The 15,363-nt window shown below is 46.8% G+C and overlaps 1 protein-coding gene across 9 annotated transcripts in view; it reads right to left on the bottom strand.

Moving 5' to 3' along the window:
* The window catches only part of DAB2IP (DAB2 interacting protein), a 499,976-nt gene that overhangs the window by 108,366 nt on the left and 376,247 nt on the right, over positions 1-15,363 (bottom strand). For all 9 annotated transcript variants that reach the window (XM_083161386.1, XM_083161390.1, XM_083161388.1 and 6 more), the window contains one exon: positions 595-748. In XM_083161386.1, the coding sequence (XP_083017512.1) occupies positions 595-748 (154 nt within the window). The remainder of the gene's footprint in view (positions 1-594; positions 749-15,363) is intronic.

Below are 15,363 nucleotides of genomic sequence, written 5' to 3'. Positions count from 1 at the left end.
GTCCTCAGTTTCCCCCGTATCTGCTGAACATTGGGGGGAGGGGGGATATACACTGTATCAAAGTGCAGTTTAATCACTTTTTTGTGCAGTTTTCAATCTACGCAAGTTATCGAAGGGGAAACCACACTTGATGCTGCACAGCCGGTTTCTTTACCTGGGATCCAGGCTGAGGCTGTAAAATCAAATGCTAATCTTTTGTAACCATGGCTCCCACTGGCGAATGTGGGGAAACTGCTATAAATATAGAACAGGCCTCAAGGCCGCTGCAAAGAGAAGTTTTAGGCGCAAGACATTTGATACTAAAAGGTGAATCCCAAACATGAAACCATCCAGTTTGCCAACCAATGTTTGGCTATAACATCAGCCTTTTTACAATCACATTATAACCTGCACTTGGATACACCTCTGAAAAATGTATCTTGCCCATAATAGTAGGATGTACATATGAGAATGATACAAATAATAATAATACAGCGTTGTAGTATTGAACAATAATAAAAGGACATATCTGGGGCTGTACAGAGACAGCGGCTGCTTCTGTCTCTGTACAGCCCCAGAGACCAGGCAACTGGACGAGGCACCGAAGCCGCTTACCTCGAAGCAGAAATCCTGACCTAGGATACTGCTATGGACGGGTTTGATCACCACCTCTTCCTCCATGCTGAGATCAAGAGCTTCAACCGCACTGCTGGGACTAAGCAAAGACTCGTGGGAGCGCGACTCCTTCAGCCTCGGCATTAGATGGGACCTGCAGAGAGAGAAAGCGGGAGAGGTGAGACGCTTATCCCATGGGATCAGGCTGCTACATCAATGTGTCGGCAGAGAACAGAAACCTCCTCGCCCGTCATCATCCTCTCTCCTGGTGACTAACCAGAGAAGACAATGGTTGCAGGTCGGGGCCAGTAAAGGAAGCACCAGGGTGTATTACCGTTCTATTCATGACGGTCATTGTATTGCTATGTCCATACACTGTAATGCACGGTTGTACTACATCTCCCAGCATGATCTTACAATTTTTTCCTCTTGCCATTTCTGACGGTGAGCCCATTGGCTGTTCCCCTGTGCAGGAGGTGTAATAGCAAGCTATCCTATTGGACGGGGAATCAGTTGGCTCCAAAACAAAAAGAATACACATAAAAATAAAAATTGCCCCAGACACAATATTGGGACACGTGCATCTTACTGGCAGCTTATCTCTTATATATATTTGGCTACATCTGTCACTCAAAGTGTGTCTGGAGCTGTAACGCTGGGTGGAGCCTCTGACTCACATGACTGACTCACATGACAGAGAACCAGCCCAGTGAGCCCACAGACAGTGCCAGACACCCTCTGCCTCTCCATGTTACACAGCAAAGACACAGCTACTCACCAGACACACCAGGTGAGCGCCCCACACCTCCATACCTCCCAACATGTCCCTCTCCAGGAGGGATAGAATGCTCTGTTTGTGGACTTCCATCTTAATTTATGATTGTCATTACCTGTCATTTTTTGCATATCAGTGCTGATATACAGACCACACTGTGCTAGAAACACCACAGCAGACAGCAACACCCCAGGCAGGGAAGAGGAACTGCATGGGTTTTTAAATATGACGGGTGCTAGAATGAACACTATACTATACTTGCTATAGTGCTGGGAAATGGTGCTGATGATTCAATGTAAATGTATCTGTCTCTCATTCCTTTTTTCCCCAAAAATGTAACAGTGTAATGTGGGCTAGGTGACATGAGGGAGATTGCTAGACTAATGAGGGAGAGATGGAGATTGCTGCTATGTCAGGGAGAGGGGAGGTAACTGTTATTACCCCCATCTGATGTAACATAAGGGTCACTGCAACAGGTGAATGCTACTGATCTGATCCGGGTACTGAATAACGTCACATAAGGACGCTCCAGGAAACGCAGTCAGACAGGGAACACACAGAGCAATATACCTAGTAGATTGCTTAGAAAATGCCCTGAAATCGCCCCATCTGTAGGTCCTATAATAAGATGCTGGCATTAGTATCAGCCTATATAGGACTGCAGCTAATAAGAGACATGCTGCAGTAACTGGGAACAGACGCAGTCCCTCACTACATCCCTCCTTCATTTCTAGACCTGAGACCTGCGGCTCTCCTGGCTCTTCTTTAATATTTAGCAGATTATTATGTCGGTTGGAAGCCGGATTTCATTTCTTTAATGTACTGGCCTCCACCACTTCTGTTGGGAAGCAATTTCATTGATCGATTGCAGTGACATTTCCCCGGAGCCTCCCACCCTCCTGCACCAGCCAGCGACCTCTCGTTCTGCCGCTTCTCTCAGAAATACGACTCACTTCCCCGACGCTTATGACATTTGCGATGAAACCTCCCTTACCGTGTTATATCCCTGACAGGACAATGGAGAACATGAAACAGAGGTGAGTTACAGGGGGGTAAAAGTACAAGCCTTTGGGAGAAAATAGCCGCCGCTGCCGCCACGTAACCGCCAGAAAATAACCCGGAACGCAGTTCTGGGAAATACAGATCGCGTTGGAAGCGCAGAGACATCTTCATCGCCAAAAGGGTAAATCACTGTGACCTTTCGCGCACAGAAGATCTCTATCTCCGCCTCGCCCCCACCTGCAGAATACCGTGCAACACCACTTAAAGAAAATATTTACAGCCTTAAAGCAATCTTCTCCCGCCGCGGAGCGTTTTCAGAGGACAATACATACGATGCCCAGAAGTACTATATATTTTACATGGTATTATTGCAGACCCATACTTCAATGTGTTATTAACCTTTACAGACGGCAGGGGGGGGCTCCCGGAGGACCGCATCTATGAGGATGCCAACTACAGCGACATAGAACACAAACATCGAGATAAAGAGAAAAAAACTTAAATATATATAGGATTCTGGACGTTAAATACATTTCAAGAGTTTTAGATATTCTCTGAGTGGATGACGCATATATTGCTGAGCCGGCACAGAACATAAATGTGCCTTAAAATCAGCGTGATGAAAGACACGAGAGACGCAATACAATAATGACACAACAAAGCTGCTGGTTTGCATATTAATTTGCACAAGCGGCACTGATGATTATATCGCCCGGATGCCTCCGCAAATCACATTAGTGACATTTTTATCTTAATTTAAGGCGTTAAAAATGAGATACATTGTAGTTTTATAGAGAACGCAGCAACAATGCTCAGTGCAAGAGAACGCAGCAACAATGCTCAGTGCAATAAATCTGTCATTCCCGAGTGCAGCCGTTTATGCTCCTGGGAGTAACTGCTCCGTAATACTCACACCAGTAATATAGTTACATAGTAGTTCATGCTGAATAAAGACTTGCGTCCATCGAGTTCATCCTTGGTTAGCTAGTATGATCTATTAGCATCATCCCTTGTTATTATTATTATTGCTTGTACCCCTGGATGTTTTCAACCAATAGAAGTTTGTCCAACCTTATTTTAAACGTATTTATTGTGTCTGCCGACACCACCTCACCTGAAAGAGAGTTCCACAATTTAACTGCCCTGACCCAAAAAAAATGTTTCCTTCTAAGGGAACAAAATCTTCTTTCCTCTAATCTAAACTCATGCCCGCGTGTCCTAGAGTCCTTCCTGACAGTTCCTTATATTGGCCCCTGATATATATTGTACATGTTAAGCATGTCCCCCCTTAAAAGTCTCCTATCTAGTGTAAACAATCCCAGTTTGTTCAATCTGTCCTCATAGCTTAATTTCTCCATTGCCTTTATTAGCTTTGTTGCTCTCCTTTGGGGCCCCAGAATTGCACTCCATATTCTAGATGAGGTCTAACCAATGCTTTGTACAGAGGCATAATTACATGTGAATCCCTAGTTTCCATACCTCTTTATATACATGCCAGTATCCTGTTGGCCTTATTTGTTGCTATGTGACATTGAGCGCTACACCCCAGTTTGTTGTCTATTTGGACTCCTAGGTCCTTTTCAAGTTCTGTATTACCCAGTGCCTCCCCGCTTAGGTTATAACTAGCACACTGGTTATGTCTCCCAAGGTGCATGACCTTGCATTTGTCCACATTGAACCTCATCTTCCACTTTTTTGCCCACTCATCTAATTTATTAAGATCGCTCTGAAGCGCGGAGACATCCTCGTTTGATCTAATTACTCTGCTCAGTTTTGTGTCATCAGCAAAAATTGCTGAGTATACCCATCCCAAATATCATTAAGAAATAAATTAAATAAAATCGGCCCTTGCACTGACCCCTGTGGCACTCCACTACGTACTGGTATTATTCTTGATTTGTGCGCCGTTCAAAACCATTCTCTGTTCTCTAATACCCCCAGTCCCAGATCCTCAATTTTATTTATCAACCTCTTGTTGTGGCACTATATCAAAAGCCTGTGCAAAATCTAGGAAGACCACGTCTACAGTATTTCCATTATCTAGGTTGTTGCTGACATCCTCATAGAAGCCTAGTAAATTTGTTTGGCACGAGCGATTTTTCACAAACCCATGTAGGTTAATACTGATTAAACTATGAAGCTTTAAATGTTTTTGGATACCATCCCTTAAAAATTCCCTCAAATAATTTACCCCTTATTGATGTTAAGCTCACAGGTCGGTAATTAGCTGGGTCATCCCTTTTTCCTTTTTTGAATATTGGTACTACATCTGCTATTCTCCAGTCTTTTGGTACCTTACCAGATGAAAGTGAGTTCTCAAAAATGTAATAAAGTGATAAGTGATAAAACTTGTTGCATATAATAAAAGGTCAATAATCTCTTAACTGTCATTTATCGAACACCTAACAGCTGGGAACTGATTGGCTGGTGCACCATTTATCATATAAAGTTTTATCATATTGGGACTTGTAGTTCTAAAATTCTCAAAGAACTACAGCTAGTGTAAGCCGCTACATATAATACTGATGACCAGCGGACGGGATGTCGGAGGACAGAATACGGATGTTGGCATCCCAATGGGGGTAATCAACAGGGGTCAGGTAAGAATAGTTACCACCCTGTCCTCCTTCTAAAACTCCCCACAGCCTAACCCTAACACTAGTGCCTAAGCTTAACTCTTCCCGCAACCTAACCCCCCCCCCACGCAGCCTAACCCTCCCCACTAGTGCCTAAGCCTAACCCTCCCCACTAGTGCCTAAGCCTAACCCTCCCCACTAGTGCCTAAGCCTAACCCTCCCCACTAGTGCCTAACCCTCCCCACTAGTGCCTAAGCCTAACCCACCCCACTAGAGCCTAAGCCTAACCCTCCTCTCTAGTGCCTAAGCTTAACTCTTCCCGCAACCTAACCCCCCCCCCACGCAGCCTAACCCTCCCCACTAGTGCCTAAGCCTAACCCTCCCCACTAGTGCCTAAGCCTAACCCTCCCCACTAGTGCCTAACCCTCCCCACTAGTGCCTAAGCCTAACCCACCCCACTAGAGCCTAAGCCTAACCCTCCTCTCTAGTGCCTAAGCCTAACCCTCCCCACTAGTGCCTAAGCCTAAACCCACCCCACTAGTGCCTAAGCCTAAACCCACCCCACTAGAGCCTAAGCCTAACCCTCCCCTCTAGTGCCTAAGCCTAACCCTCCCCTCTAGTGCCTAAGCCTAACCCTCCCCTGCAGCCTAAGCCTAACCCTCCCCACTAGTGCCTAAGCCTAACCCTCCCCTCTAGTGCCTAAGCCTAACCCTCCCCTGCAGCCTAAGCCTAACCCTCCCCACTAGTGCCTAAGCCTAACCCTCCCCTCTAGTGCCTAAGCCTAACCCTCCCCTCTAGTGCCTAAGCCTAACCCTCCCCTGCAGCCTAAGCCTAACCCTCCCCACTAGTGCCTAAGCCTAACCCTCCCCTCTAGTGCCTAAGCCTAACCCTCCCCTGCAGCCTAAGCCTAACCCTCCCCACTAGTGCCTAAGCCTAACCCTCCCCTCTAGTGCCTAAGCCTAACCCTCCCCTCTAGTGCCTAAGCCTAACCCTCCCCTGCAGCCTAAGCCTAACCCTCCCCACTAGTGCCTAAGCCTAACCCTCCCCACTAGTGCCTAAGCCTAACCCTCCCCACTAGTGCCTAAGCCTAACCCTCCCCACTAGTGCCTAAGCCTAACCCTCCCCCCTGCAGCCTAAACCTCCCCACAGTCTAACCCTACACCTCCCTCTTCACTCCCTAACCCTAAGTCTCTAGGGAAAGCTTCCTACAAAATCACTATGATTAAATTTGATGATATGTTGCTTGAGATATATATATATATATATATAACTGTATATGTTTAACATTATCCACATCATACATGAATTACATATTAACAATTCCACACTATACACAAAGAGGTACATATAAGGCAGCTAGCGCTAATAAGTGTTGGCTTAATTAGGATTGTCTACATAAACTCAGAAAGACAGTATAAGGAGATGCTGTATTCGATGCAACACAATGTGGAGTACTAGTAGCGGCAATGGCTGGGGCAGGGTGTGCGGTGCATTTAGTGAAAGGTTTATATCCTATTAATGGAAAGAAACGGAGGCAAAACGCGTCGGTGCAGAAATGTTATTCAGCCGGTCAGATCCCCCGCACCTGAAACTGCAGCAATACGATTGCCAGATTATTATAGAGCTGTAGAATGAACAAATCTATCAGCTTCTCTGTGAGTTCTACATAATTCCCCAGTTTGGCTTTAAGGCCTCATTTCTCGCACGTCTGTACGGGAGCCAGGAGAGCTCTTCTGTCCGCAGCAACTTGGCAGCCGCATATCATGCTCACAAAGAGGTAGCACTCAACCGGAGGCCTGAAACGGCTGAACAAAAACATCAGCAAACAAAGGCCCAAAATTTATCACCCAGGGAAATCCAGGTTGAGCTGGCCGGCGGTCAGATGTCCTTGCGAACTATGATTTACCACCAAGCCCAACGCGTTTTGGTCTAACCATTACTACAACATTTCTAGACGTCTGGTATAGAGATGTGTCTGAAGACGCAACAAAACAAAACTCGCAGGGTACCACCCCCCTCCCCCTAGACACAACCACTAAAAAAGACAAACACCAACTATATTCAACATCAAATATGGCAAATATGGCATCAGCTGCAGCAAAAGAGGACAATCCCCCACACAGCTTTAACAGCAACATCCAGGTATATTACATAGGAAAAGTAACACCCTTCGTGAAACAAAGACTTCAATCATCTCATAGTGTTTAAACGATGGTTATTCAGACAGGTGTTGACCTATAGATGGCAAGCCGCAGAGGTGCGACCCCCATAATGCATTGCTTCTTACGTATTATTATTCGCTGGCACCATATCAATACTAATTATTTTCCTACAACTTGGTGAACGATTATCTGATCCAGTGCGTTGAATCCTAACTAATGGGAGCGTGTTTGACGTCTCATCAAAGAAGCCTGAAAGGCCGGATCCAGGTTCCTGCAGATATTAATCCTTCTGTATAATTGAATTAGTCCTAATTTTAGGAGATATAGCAGCATTTTCCCGGTCAGGGTCTGCGACCCGCTGCTGTGCTCAGTCTTGCATTAGATTGCATTGGTGCTTCGAGACCTACTCACCCGCCCGGGTGACCTGTGTAATAGAGAGTGGATCCACAGAGCGGATGTGAGAATAAGCAGAGATTCTGTGAATCGCTAATAAAACATGTTAAGCAGTATATGCCGTGGTTCTGCAGAAACATCAGTAAAACGTGTCTTTTTCCTGTCTCACCATATTCCTAATGGAGAGAGGGAAATGTTTCTCATGTTTCAGGCATCTTCGTACATAAGAAACAGGAGAACAGAATGACTTATAGATGGGGTTAATCTGCCGGATATCTGCAGGAGGTGGCCAAAGGCTCCATGCAGGTGATCTCCCATCACCCTGGTGAGGGCGTCCGACTTCCACCCTCATTATACTGGGCTGCAAAAGTTGTATCAGTGTTTGATGACAATAATGTACTTGTGGTTAGTTAGTCAATGCAATGGCAGATGTCAGCATTTGTTACACACTTGTGCCCCTGGCTTGGAATACAAACCACACTATATAAATATTGTGTACATCTGTCTGTGACTTGTAACCAGCAAAAAATATATGGAGAACTCCTTACTGTACTGTAATATACTGTGTGCACAGGTCTGTAGGTGACTTGTAGCCACAATATAATATACGGAGAACTCCTTACTGTACTGTAATATATTGTGTGCACAGGTCTGTAGGTGACTTGTAGCCACAATATAATATACGGAGAACTCCTTACTGTACTGTAATATATTGTGTGCACAGGTCTGTAGGTGACTTGTAGCCACAATGTAATATACGGAGAACTCCTTACTGTACTGTAATATATTGTGTGCACAGGTCTGTAGGGGACTTGTAGCCACATTATAATATACTGAGAACTCCTTACTGTACTGTAATATATTGTGTGCACAGGTCTGTAGGTGACTTGTAGCCACAATGTAATATACTGAGAACTCCTTACTGTACTGTAATATATTGTCTGCACAGGTCTGTAGGTGACTTGTAGCCACAATGTAATATACGGAGAACTCCTTACTGTACTGTAATATATTGTGTGCACAGGTCTGTAGGGGACTTGTAGCCACATTATAATATACTGAGAACTCCTTACTGTACTGTAATATATTGTGTGCACAGGTCTGTAGGTGACTTGTAGCCACAATATAATATACTGAGAACTCCTTACTGTACTGTAATATATTGTGTGCACAGGTCTGTAGGTGACTTGTAGCCACAATGTAATATACTGAGAACTCCTTACTGTACTGTAATATATTGTGTGCACAGGTCTGTAGGGGACTTGTAGCCACATTATAATATACTGAGAACTCCTTACTGTACTGTAATATATTGTGTGCACAGGTCTGTAGGTGACTTGTAGCCACAATGTAATATACTGAGAACTCCTTACTGTACTGTAATATATTGTGTGCACAGGTCTGTAGGTGACTTGTAGCCACAATGTAATATACTTAGAACTCCTTACTGTACTGTAATATATTGTGTGCACAGGTCTGTAGGTGACTTTTAGCCACAATATACTGAGAACTCCTTACTGTACTGTAATATATTGTGTGCACAGGTCTGTAGGTGATTCCACAATATAATATACTAAGAACTCATTATTATTATTATTATTATTAACAGTTTCTTATATAGCGCACACATATTTTGCAGCCATTTACAGAGTATAGTTTAGCATTAACATCAGTCCCTGCCCCAGTGGAGCTTACAATCTATGTTCCTTACCACATGTACATGCACACAAAGACATTCTAGGGTTAATTTTGTTGGGAGCCAATTAACCAACCAGTATATTTTTGGATTGTGGGAGGAAACCGGAGCACCCAGAGGAAACCCACGCAAGTATGGGGAAAATATACAAACTCCGCACGGTTAGAGCCATGGTGGGAATGGAACCCATGACCTCAGCTCTGTGAGGCAGTAATGCTAACCATTACACCATCTGTACTGCCCCCTTACTGTACTGTAATATATTGTGTGCACAGGTCTGTAGGTGACTTGTAACTACAATATAATATACTTCTACTGACCCGGGGACAATGGCGTCTGGATTAATCTGCTGTAACCTCGGCTCCGGGTCGCAGGACTGAATTGTCAGATATAAGTAAGGTATAAAAGACATGTCACCCTGGGAACAAAAGCCTTTCTGCTAGGTAGAGGGGGGGGCGGGGGGCTGAGTGTCGCTCGCAGACCACCATTAAGAACAGATGTCACCAATACACAGAGCATATCACACAGCCCTGCGTACAGACCCCCGTAGCCAGCTCTCCTGTTATTGGCTGCTGTGTAGCTGGGCAGATGAAGCTCGCCAGGAATCAATGTCTACTTATAGAGGCAGACATAGATGTAACTATAGGCCTAGGGTATACAGCGCACATTTATAATAACAAAATGACATAAACGGCATAAAGGCATATGCTAGGGTGAACTTCCCGGACCAGCGAGTTTACAGTCTGATAGATGTACTGGAAAGAAAACAATATTTGAGAATGTGTTACATGAACCACCCCAGAGCTCCGGTGTTACACAGCGGGGTCAGAGCTCATTTTCTGCTGCTCGGTGGGGGAAGCTTGCAGGGGTTTTGAAATGTTGATGGAATGGATCTACTGAAGAATGGAATTACACCGCATCCAAGATAGGGCTCCGCAGCACACATGGCTACCTTAGTGTCCACGTCCTGGAGCTGCCTCAACAAATTAGAACTGTACGCAAGCCCATAAGCACCGGCATGAGACTGACATAACGTGGCTACACGGAACCGGATTTCCACCCTGATAGAAAGGGCCTTATAATGGTTCTTGTCCTGGTTCGGTACTATAAGGGCCTTGGAGTCGCCCCAATTTGGAATTTTTTAAGATGCATCAGGCATCCAGGAAAGGTGTACGTTCCTGAGTGGTTTATAGCAGCAGCCATTTTTGTCAGTCGCACACATGCATAGAGATGACAGTGGTGGGGATCCAGAGGGGGGGGGGGGGGGCTGCAGCACAGTTAAAAATTCAAATAGGGGAGCACACTGCCCGTGAGTCAGTCGGGAATGGCAGTTGGTGGCAGTGGGTGTGGCTCCCCTATTTGAAATTTTAACTGTGCTGTAGCCTCCCCTGGAGATGTGTCCTTTTTAACGGTGGATTCAGTTGCGCCAAATAGCTGCCTCAGAGTGTTAGGTCTCTGGCTTTGCGTGTAAAACGAGTGTTGTGTACTCCTGGTGCCTTTAGCACACCGCGGGCAGCTTTTTGCTGCGTCCGCTATGCAACTTAGATGCGAAATTCGAGAGACGCAAATAATTGAAGAGTCCCCATCGCACTGGGCATGCCATGCCGGAGGGCATGAGGGTGCCAGTGAATAAGTGCACATCAGTAAGATTTAAAGCTGCCAGTGTGTGAACGTCACAATCCTACGCTGAACTCTAAATCAGGTGCTAAATGGGGAATAAAATCCCAAGTGCTCGTCTTTTGTGCGTCCGACTGCAGTAAAGCTCATATTGAGACCATTTATTAAACCACTTTCCTGGCACCAGCTGTAGCCTAGAGAAACATACGAGGAAACCATTCTGCTGTGTTGTCTTATAAATTGGTCTGATCAGAGGATCTATTCTTTATTCAGCAGAATAAGGGGAATGTGTAGAGGTCTCATCTAATTAGCAGCCTCTGGCATTATTACGGGAGCTTCGCCACTTGTCATGTGCAGTCGGCCGCTCTCTGCGTGCACCCAGGGAAGGCTTCAACTGAGAATGTCAGGCACTTGCTGTGTATCGAGCAGCTGACACATGGGAGATAAGCCCCGCCATCGGTAGTTCTTGTATACAGCGGTCACCCTGAGATACCCCTCTGACATATGGTAATGAGACAGCACTTGCTGCAGAGAGGCTGCAACAAGCACAGCCTACAGCGAGAGCAGATTGTCAGTGAGAAGTGGACAGGGTCCAAGCGGGTCTCCAGGAGTGAGGAGCGGGTGGATCCCTGGGCTGTGTGCCTGATGGGGAATTAACGATGGATGCTGGTCATGTATTACATTAGAGTTCACATCATTATCATCATCAGGACAAGTCATATGTGTGTGTGGCCCTGGGACCTCCATATCTGAGGCTAGTGCGTGGCTCTGGAACCTCCATATCTGGGGCTAGTGCGTGGCTCTGGGACCTACATATCTGGGGCTAGTGTGTGGCTCTGGGACTAGTGTGTGGCTCTGGGACCTCCATATCTCGGACTAGTGCGTGGCTATGGGACCTCCACATCTGGGGCTAGTGTGTGGCTCTGGGACCTCCATATCTGAGGCTAGTGTGTGGCTCTGGGACCTCCATATCTGAGGCTAGTGTGTGGCTCTGGGACCTCCACATCTGAGGCTAGTGTGTGGCTCTGGGACCTCCACATCTGAGGCTAGTGTGTGGCTCTGGGACCTCCATATATGGGGCTAGAGTGTGGCTCTGGGACCTCCATATATGGGGCTAGAGTGTGGCTCTGGGACCTCCACATCTGAGGCTAGTGTGTGGCTCTGGAACCTCCATATCTGGGGCTAGTGTGTGGCTCTGGGACCTCCATATCTGAGGCTAGAGTGTGGTTCTGGGACCTCCATATCTGGGGCTAGTGTGTGGCTCTGGGACCTCCACATCTGAGGCTAGAGTGTGGCTCTAGACTGGGGCAAGTGTGTGGCTCTGGGACCTCCACATCTGAGGCTAGTGTGTGGCTCTGGGACCTCCATATCTGGGGCTAGTGTGTGGCTCTGGGACCTCCATATCTGGGGCTAGTGTGTGGCTCTGGGACCTCCACATCTGAGGCTAGTGTGTGGCTCTGGGACCTCCATATCTGGGGCTAGTGTGTGGCTCTGGGACCTCCATATCTGGGGCTAGTTTGTAGCTCTGGGACCTCCATATCTGGGGCTAGTGTGTGGCTCTGGGACCTCCATATCTGGGGCTAGTGTGTGGCTCTGGGACCTCCATATCTGGGGCTAGTGTGTGGCTTTGGGACCTCCATATCTGAGGCTACAGTGTGGGTCTGGGACCTCCATATCTGGGGCTAGTGTGTGGCTCTAGACTGGGGCTAGTGTGTGGCTCTGGGACCTCCACATCTGAGGCTAGTGTGTGGCTTGGAGACCTCCATATCTGGGGCTAGTGCGTGGCTCTGGGACCTCCATATCTGGGGCTAGTGTGTGGCTGTGAGACCTCCACATCTTGGGGCTAGTTTGTGTCTCTCGGACCTCCAGATCTGGGGCAGTGTGCCTGTTACTGACATGGAGAGCACTAAGGACTGTCAGCATCACCTAGCTCCTGGCATGTGAGCCCATTAATGAGAGGTCAGAGGTTATGGACAGCTCTCAGGGGTCCCTATGAATAATGAGAAAGTAGCGGGGCGGACCCTGCTGAATTATGCTCTGTGTATAGCGGCTCTGTACGGTTTAATATAACACTGAGCAGAAACCATAAAATATCTGGTAGCCCAGTCTTATCTTACCACGCAGAGGATTCAGCAAAGTGAGAGCGTACAGCTGACATGGCAGCTTCCACCACAGAGCAATGCCCAGAGTGCTTCTTACAGACCCACCTGGACACAGGGCGTGGGTTCTCTCTCCCGTGTTCTGACACTCTATACACTGATGGGAGTTTCCCCACAAAGGGTTACAACCAACAGAAGGAATATTCCAGTCATGCCGTGGTAATATGGCAGCAGTTTATACCCAGTGGGGACCTTAATCCCATTTTCCTGATACCCAATGACTGGTGTGATGAGAGCCGGTTCGGCGGTGATAGGACTAAATGTTTCTTAAGTTGATAAATCCCATTTTTTCCTGGTCCTGCATCCACGGTATGAATAAGAAGCTCTTGGCCTTGTGGCGCATTTACATACAAATCAGGAGGGGAGAGACCGCTAGGACGGATTATAGGGGATTTGCAATCCTGCCCGCTCCGCTGATTTCACTTCTCCAGAGGATCTTGTCACCGCTCCATTTTCTGGAAAGGCGACTCAGGAAGAAATTAAAAGAATATCACGGGGAAAAAAAAATTGCATCCATTTTATTGTCTTTCAGCAATATGTTGGGTAATTGCATTGTTTTTAACGGGATCTTTACATATAAAATACCGCAGACCAGATGTAAATGAAGCGCTGTTGCCAAGATGACAAAGTGGTTTACATTTAGCTCGCTGGAGATTGAAAGAAAATTCAGACTTAACGAAGCGCATTCCTGCGTTATCCAGATTCATGACCTCCTGTGATGCGCGTTCAGCAGAGCGTTCTCTGACATCAGCTGCGCGGAGCAAAGCGCAAACTGCCAGCTGGTCTCCCGCGGTTTTGAGCCGCGTGATGACAGAGAAGTTGCTGGTGGGGTTATGGACATGGAAATAAAACCCATAAACGTCCCGGATGAGTAACGAGCTACAGTGCAGTAACTTAGGACCAGCAGAGTCCCCTAATAAACCACAAAATCCATTCGGGATGCAGGGGAAGCGGTCATCTATTAGAATGAACTTAGGTCTACAGTCATTAGGTCGACCCCACTAGGTCGACTGGCAGGAAGGTCGACCTGACTTAAGTCGACATGGGCCAAGGTCGACATGACTTAAGGTCGAATTTGCATAAAGGTCGACATGAGGAAGGTCGACTGGTCATAAGGTCGACATGGGTTTTTCACTGTTTTTGAGCCGACATGTGCCGACAGGCGGTATTTCATGCCCTACCATCCACTAGGGCGTGGTGGGAGAATAAAATAGTGTGCCGAGCGCAGCGAGGCACCGTGCCCGAAGCATTGCGAGCGAAGCGAGCGATGCGAGGGTCCGATTCTCATTGCCAACTGTGTCCATGTCGACTGTGTCGACAGTCGGATAAAAAACAGTGAAAAACCCATGTCGACCTTATGACCAGTAGACCTTCCTCATGTCGACCTTTATGCAAATTTGACCTTAAGTCATGTCGACCTTGGCCCATGTCGACCTTAAGTCAGGTCGACCTTCCTGCCAGTCGACCTAGTGGGGTCCACCTAATGACTGTAGACCTAAGTTTATTCTGACAGATGTACCGCTTCCGGATGCAGGGACGGCACTGCAAGAACCTCAACATGGGACGGGGATGCAGCAATGGAATGCATTTTGTATGCTTCCATTTGGAAGCCCAGCCCTTTATGTCAGAATGGCCAGTGCCGTATACTGTGTATATGATACATATATAATGTGTGATGGGATGTGGCTATTTGGTCTACATCATTAGGTCGACACCATTAGGTCGACATGGGAAAAGGTCTACATGGGCCTAGGTCAAAAGGTCATTAGTTCGACAGGTCATTAGTTCAACAGTGTCTATGTCGACATGGGGTTTTTCACTGTTTTTCAAGCCGACATGTGCCGACAGGCGGTATTTCATGCCCTACCATCCACTAGGGCGTGGTGGGAGAATAAAATAGTGTGCCCGGCGCATAGCGAGCGATGCAGTGCACTTTAAACTGTGTCCATGTCGACTGTGTTGACATTCAGGTAAAAAAAAACAGTGAAAAATCCCATGTCGACCTTTTCATTGTCGAACTAATGACCTGTCCAACTAATGACCTATAACCATGTCGACCTTTTCCCATGTCGACCTAATGGTGTCAACCTAATGACTGTCGACCATCATGCTGTAGACCAAATGATCCCAACCCTGTGTGATATGGGAATACTAGGGACAGCTACCTTTCATTGCTGACAGCTTGTTTGTGTAACAAGGAGATATGTACAAAGGGCAAATGCAGCCAGAACAAGGGGGCGAGGGACCCAAATTCTGGCAATCAGATGTGACCCAGCGTAAGAAAACCCAAATACTGGGGAGACACAGAGATGAGCTGACGTGTCGTTCCCATGACCCCAGGGAGCGCAGTACTGTGGGATCATATCTCCGCAGTCACAGATACATATAT

This window comes from Crinia signifera, chromosome 9 (genome assembly GCF_055691185.1).
Source record: "Crinia signifera chromosome 9, ASM5569118v1, whole genome shotgun sequence".
NCBI lineage: Eukaryota > Metazoa > Chordata > Amphibia > Anura > Myobatrachidae > Crinia > Crinia signifera.
The sequence above is the reverse complement of the archived record's forward strand: the minus strand, read 5'-3'. Positions and strand labels throughout refer to the sequence as shown.